The sequence below is a fragment of the Megascapheus bottae genome, chromosome 2, assembly GCF_031878675.1.
Source record: "Megascapheus bottae isolate mThoBot1 chromosome 2, mThoBot2.hap1, whole genome shotgun sequence".
NCBI lineage: Eukaryota > Metazoa > Chordata > Mammalia > Rodentia > Geomyidae > Megascapheus > Megascapheus bottae.
Window position 1 is genome coordinate 107,252 of NC_143510.1, and position 6,770 is coordinate 114,021.

The 6,770-nt window shown below is 42.4% G+C and overlaps 1 protein-coding gene across 3 annotated transcripts in view; it reads right to left on the bottom strand.

Annotated features, from left to right (window-relative positions):
- The window catches only part of Ints13 (integrator complex subunit 13), a 41,604-nt gene that overhangs the window by 34,474 nt on the left and 360 nt on the right, over positions 1 to 6,770 (bottom strand). The window contains exons 1-3 of one of the 3 annotated variants that reach the window (XM_090318872.1): positions 6,562 to 6,674; positions 3,993 to 4,224; positions 505 to 579 (exon numbers count right to left, since the gene is read on the bottom strand). In XM_090318872.1, coding sequence (XP_090174998.1) covers positions 505 to 579; positions 3,993 to 4,224; positions 6,562 to 6,659 — 405 coding nt within the window. In that variant the 5' untranslated portion in view covers positions 6,660 to 6,674. Of the gene's footprint in view, positions 1 to 504; positions 580 to 3,992; positions 4,225 to 6,561; positions 6,675 to 6,770 lie in introns of those variants that run through there. The other 2 variants (XM_090318880.1, XM_090318890.1) reach the window with 2 other exon arrangements.

Below are 6,770 nucleotides of genomic sequence, written 5' to 3' on the forward strand. Positions count from 1 at the left end.
CTAGTGGTAGAGTGTTTGCCTAGAATGCATGAAGACTTGGGTTTGATTCCTTGGTACCACATACATAGAAAAAATGCCAGAAGTGGTGCTGTGGCCCAAGTGGTAGAGCTCTAGCCTTGAGAACACCCAAGAATAAAGCTCAGGTCCTGAGCCTGAGCCCAGGACTGGAAAAAAAAAAAAAAAAAAGAAACAAAAAAAGAAAAGAAAACCAGAAGTGGCGCTAGATAGAGCAGTAGTAGCCTTGAGCTGAAGAGCTCAAGGGATAACGCCCACGCCCAGAGTTCAAGTCCCACTACTGACCAAAAAAAAAACAAACAAAAAAAACGAACTACAGTTGTAGGTTAGAGGGAGACGGGAATGAAATTAACTACATTTTAAAAATATAATCTAGGATTGCAAAACTATGTGCAAATAAATCATGAGTAAAAAAAACTAATCCTATTTAAAAGTACCACTACTTTTAAATAATTCTTTCAAATAGCCATAGAAGAAAATACATCATACCTCTTGTAAATTTTGGTCTTCTTGAGTCCAAGAATTTAAAACATGTGCTCCAGAATCACTCACAATGAAATTCACCTAATACATGTCAAAGAAACAGTTAATATTCAATCCTAATTGCACTCAAACACAATCACATTTTACAATAATATGCAATCTCTAACACTGGTACATTTTTCGATTCATTCATTTACATGTCAAGTGCTATTCTGGTACTGGGATTATGGGAATGCAATAATAAATTTAAAAAGCTCTGTCACAATGTGGGGGAAGTCGGGAGCGGAGAATAAGATTTAAAAACAAAACACTGAAGCAGTAAAAACGAACGAATACCTGGGCACTGGGAGCTTGCACATGGAATCCTAACTGCTCAAGAGGCTGAGATCTAAGGATCTTGGTTCCATGCCAACCCAGGCAAGGAAGACAATGAGACTATTCTCTGATTAACCAGTAATAAATTGGAAATGGTCCTGTGGTTCAAGTAGTAGAGTACCAGCCTTCACTGTAAAAAGCTAAGGGACAGAGCACAGGCCCTGAGTCTAAGCCTTATAGTGACACGCATGTGCACACACACACATGTACACACACACACATACACACACGCACGCATGCACACTCTCACACACATACACACACATACACAAAACACACAAATTAATTCCAAGTACAACAAAAAACAAATATAAAACCTTCTAAATGTATTCTCAAAAAGGCAAAACTCAGAGCAGGCAGAAAGGCAGAAGAAAAGTTTTAAAAAAAATAGGTAGTAAACATATCTACAGAGCATTAAAAGTCAAATAGTGGACATAAACTGAATTCTGATTCTTATAGTAAAATGCAAATTTTTCCTACATTCATAAAATACTGGTTTTCCTACCTCAAGGAAAAAACAATTGGTCTTCTGTCCTAAACCTTATCTGACAAGGATATATTTACTTGCTCAAGACTGGCACTCTAACACTTGAGTCACTTTTCACTTTTGGCTTTTTGATGGTTAGAGATAAAAGTCACATAGACTTTCCTACTCCAGCAGGCTTTGAACCAGAGGCTCAGATATCAACCTCCTGAATAGGATTATAGGCATGAGATACTGGTGGCGGGCCTCGGAATTTATTTTAGTAGTCACTGTATTTACATTGTCTCAATCAAATCTAGTAACAAGAAAGTAGGTTTTAGGCTTACATGGGAAGAAAAATGAGGATTAGAGAACTGAAGAAATAGAATCCAGGCCACACTGCTCAGCTAAAAATGCCAGGATTCAGGGGCTGGGAGTTTGGCCTAGTGGTTAAAGTGCTTGCCTAGCATGCATGAAGACCAGGGTTCGATTCCTTGGTACCACATACATACAAAAAAGCCGGAAGTGGTGCTGAGGCTCAAGAGGCTCTAGCCTTGAGAAAGTCCAAGGACAGTGCTCAGGCCCTGAGCTCAAGCCCAGGGATGGCAAAAAAAAAAATAAAATAAAATAAAAAAATAAAAATAAAAATGCCAGGATTCAAACCAAAACCCATGCTTTCAAATCACAATGTTATTCCTGTTCCTCCTTTCTTTCCATCCTATTTTTCCACTGCTCCTTTGTCTCCTTCCCTTTCCTACTGTCTGTCTACTTACGTTTTAACTTTGAATACATCTGAATATATCACATTGAACTGTACGTTCATCATTGCTATACCTGTCCTATATTTGACATTCTAGACCTATTTAAAGCCTAAGCTACTGAAAACAAGACAAAAGGCCTACCATCTACTTGTGGCTAATAACCTAAGTTTACCTAACCAAAACATCTGAGATATTAAAATCTAAAGATAAATTCATGCTTGGAATATCTAGCAGCCATCAAAAGACTTCTTTTGGGAAAAACAAAACAAAACAAAAAACCCACAACCCATTCCTACTTAGCATTTTTTCAGGGAAGAGGGATGGTCCTGAAGACTGAACCCAAGCCACTTACACTGACCTATACCCAGGCCTCACTCGGCATTTTAAGTTTTTTTTTGTTTTGTTTTTGTTTTTCTGCCAGTCCTGGGGCTTGAACTTAGGGTCTGGGCACTGACCCTGAGCTTCTTTTCCTCAAGGCTAGCACTCTACCACTTGAACCACAGGCTCCCTTCTGGCTTTTATGTATACGTAGTACTGAGGACTCAAACCCAGGGCTTCACATATACTATGCAAGCACTCTACCACTAAACCACATTCCCTGGCCCCTCTTAAGCTCATTTTTAACACTGCAATATCCTACCATAGTTTAATATTTATATTCACTAAAATTAAAAGCAGCAAACCTACTTAAGATTCAGATTTGCTCTGCTTAACACTATAAACTCAAAACAAGTTTCTTCTCTTCATCTCCATCTATATCAACAATATGACAGTAATAAGATAAACATTCAGCTGGCACATATCAACACAACCTATCAAATTGCTTATAGCCAACATTCATTCCTTCTGCACTGGTGACCAGCAATGGTCATACATGCTTTGACTATTTACCTGATACCCTATTTATGACCCAACATAGCCTTAATTCAAACAGTTCTATGAGACTATTAGAATTAAAAGAGCTCATAAATATAAAAATGGCTTAAATATATACATATCTGGTACATGCAAATAAATGCTAATGATTACTGGCTGTCATCATTACTGGCCCCAATTATATGCCCAAAATTAAATTAAATCTAAAGGGCAGTTCTCAAGTTCTTAAGAACTTAGACTTCCACTGGGTGCTGGGCACAGTGGCTCATGCCTGTAATCATCCCTACTCAGGAGGCTGAGATCTGAGGATCAAGGTTCAAAGCCAGCCCAGGCACCAAAGGATCTGAGACTCTTTTTTCTCGAATTAACCTCTAGAAAATGGGAAGTGGAGCTTGACTCAAGGGTAGGGCAGTAGCCTTGAGCTGAAGAGTTCAGGGACAGCCCCCAGGCCGAGTTCAAGCCCCATGACCTACCAAAAAAAAAAAACAGCTTAGACTTCCCTTAGATTTGTGCGTGTGTGTGTGTGTGTGTGTGTGTGTGTGTGTGTGTGTTGTGTGTGTGCCCAAGCTCACCCGTGCACTCACTAGTACTAAAGTTTGAATTCAGGGCTTGGGCAATGTCCCTCTTCTTTTTTGTTAAATGCTAGCACTATACAACTTGAGCAATGGCTCAGCTTCCAGCTTTATGCTGTAAATTAAAAAGAAGACTGCATGGACTATTCTGCCTGGCCTGGCTTTGAACTGTGATCCACAAATTTTCAAAAATTATAAGTACAGACTTTGAGCACCCGGCTTTCTTAAGGCTAGCACTCTGCCACTTGAGTCAGTACCACTTCCAGCTTTTTCTGAGTATGTGGTATCAAGGAATCAAACCTAGGACTGCATGCATTCAAGGTAAGCACTAGGCTACGCTCCCGGTCCTTCTTAGGTGTTTTTAAATAAAATTAATTTTAAGTGAATATAGCAACCTCAGGTAACTTACATAATTAATTATCATAATTGTTTATAATTCATACTCACCAGCTTTTTGAAAGGAAATATGTCATACATTATTCTACAATATTCCATGGAAGATTCTACTGAACAAGTCCACAATGATTTAGAGATAGGAGCCAAAGGGATGATTCCTTGGGTCCTATTCTTCACCAGCATGTCAAATTCAACATGCTGTCTGCATGATTCTGCCATGTAAGGACAGTGGTCCACAACAAAGACAGTTTTATGAGACTCCGAAAAAATCTTCATTTTTAGTCTGTACGAGAGAAAACAAACTAGTTGATATGTAACATTTAATATCTTAGGTTATTTTACTTGATGTGTCTTTTCCTCCCGAAGATCTAGCCAGGCAAGGTGGCTCATGCCTGTAATCCTAGCTACTCAGTAAGCTGAGATCTGAGAATCAGTTCAAAGCCTACTTCAGCACTACAAAGCCATGAGACTCTTATCTCCAATTAATCTCTAGAAAATGGGAAGTGGGGCTGTGGCTCAAGGGTAGGGGGGTAGCCTTGAGCTGAAGAGCTCAGGCCCAGAGTTCAAATCCCATGACCAAAAAAAAAAGAAAGAAAATCTGATGATGCTAGGGAACATGAATAATATGCTAGGGGAAGTTGATCAACAGTGAACTTTCATTCTGTTTTGTTTTATACTTGGGCTTGAACTCAGTCTTTACTGCTGCTTGGCTTTTTCCCTCAAGGTTGGCGTTCTACCACATAAGCCACACCATTTCCAGTTTTTTCCTTGTTAATGGTAGTAAGAGTCTCCTGGACTCTTCCTGCTTGGGAAGACCATGATCTTTTTTGCCTTTTCTTTTCTTTTTTTTGCCCAGTTGTGAGGCTTGCACTCAGGGCCTGGGCAATGCCCCCGAGGCCCTGTGTCCTCAAGGTTAGCACTCTACCACCTAAATTATAGCACCACTTCCACCATGATCATTTCTCAACCTACCAAGCAGTGAGGATTACAGGAGTAGGCCATCAGCACCAGGCAGTATAGTTTATGCAACTGTCTCAATTTAAAGCTGTCACTTAATCAGGCCCAAGCAAAAAGATTATCTCATACTTTCTTTTTTCTTTTTTTTTTTTTGGTGGGTCATGGGGCTTGAACTTGGCCTGGGCGCTGTCCTTGAGCTCTTCACCTCAAGGCTATCACCCTACCCTTGAGCCAAGCACCACTTCCTATTTTCTACTGGTTAACTGGAGATAAGAGTCGCAGGTCCCTTCGTGTGTGGGCTGGCTTTGAACCTTGGTCCTAAGATCTCAGCCTCCAGAGTAGCTAGGAGGTGGGAAGCCACTTGCCCAGCTTTTCTTAAGAAAAAAAAAAAATTATCCAAAAAAAAAAATATTTAGGAAGTGGTGCAGTGACTCAAAGGGTAGGGCGGTAGCCTTGAGCTGAAGAGCTCATGGACAACACCCAGAGTTCAAGTCCCGTGACAAAAAAATTTTAGGGGCCAAGAGTTTGGCCTAGTGGTAAAAGTGCTTGCCTAGCATTCACGAAGACCCAAGTTTGATTCGTTAGTACCACATACATAGAAAAAGCTGGAAGGGGTGCTGTGGCTCAAGTGGTAGAGCTCTAGGCCTTGTGAAAACCCAGACCTGAGTCCCCCACACACACACCAGAATGGCCAAAAAAAAATTTACACATAATTGTATGTGATGGCCTTACATCTATGAAATATAATGAACGGCAAATATTTTTCAAATGCACTTTCACTGATCCTTGCTGACTGTCAATTACATATAAAACCCCAACTCGCCATTTTTATTGCCCTCTAAAATAATGAAAAGGTTTCCAGACTTGTAAGAGACAAGGGCTGAGGTGAGGGAAAACAATATCAGGGATTCACTTTAGGGTAAAGATCCAAATCCAAAATCACATTATCCACCGTTTTCAATTACCACAGTTAACTTACAGGCGGAACAAGAGAGAATTCAAAGTGGGTACCATCACAAGGGTAAAGAAGAGAAGCTTAGAAAACTTTGTCTCACAAAAACGAAGCATGTGGCTGGAACTCAGGGCGGGGACGCTGTTCCTGAGACTCCCCAAGGGCAGCGCTCTACCACTTGGGCCACAGCATCGATTCCAGATTTGGTGCATGCGGTACCAAGGAATCGAACCCGGGTCTTCAGGCATGCCGGGCAAGCACTGCACCACTAGGCCAAACTCCAGCCTTCCCCGCGCACCTCCCCGTTTTGTTGTAGTCCCGGTACTGGAGCTTGAACTGGGTCCCTGCTCTCCTTTAGCTTGGGAGTTCTACCACCTGGCTGCCTGCTCGTTAATTCTTCCATCTGTCTGCCCAGGGTTGGCTTCAAACAGCAATCCTCACCTGCCAGCCTCCTGAGGCGCCAGGGTTGCAGGCGTGAGACGCCAGCGCCGGCCACATCAACTTTACATTTTGGCGTGTAGGTCTACGTTCGTGCTGTGCATACTAAGCACGGCAAAAGTGGTTCATCAAAGTCAGCACCTTTTAATGATCCCGTTATGTTCTTTGGCTCGGTCAAGTCCTTGTGCCCCCTTCTCCCTGGACCCTACGGGAAGGTGTTGGCGAGGGGGCGGGAGTGGGTAAGGGAAGACCTCGGGGTAGAGGTTAGCTTACTTTCGAGCCTGGTCCTGCAGCGACAAGGAGCAGAGGCTGTGGAGCAGCGCCTCCCTGGAAAAGGCTGCAGCCGGGGTGGGTGGGTAGAGAGTCAGCATACAACCTGCGTCTGCCACCCGCAGCGCAACGCTACGCCTTCCCGTCTACCCGGCTCACTGCTGCTCCCCAGGCTGCCTGAATGCCCAAACGTGCGCCTGCGCGCACCCCCA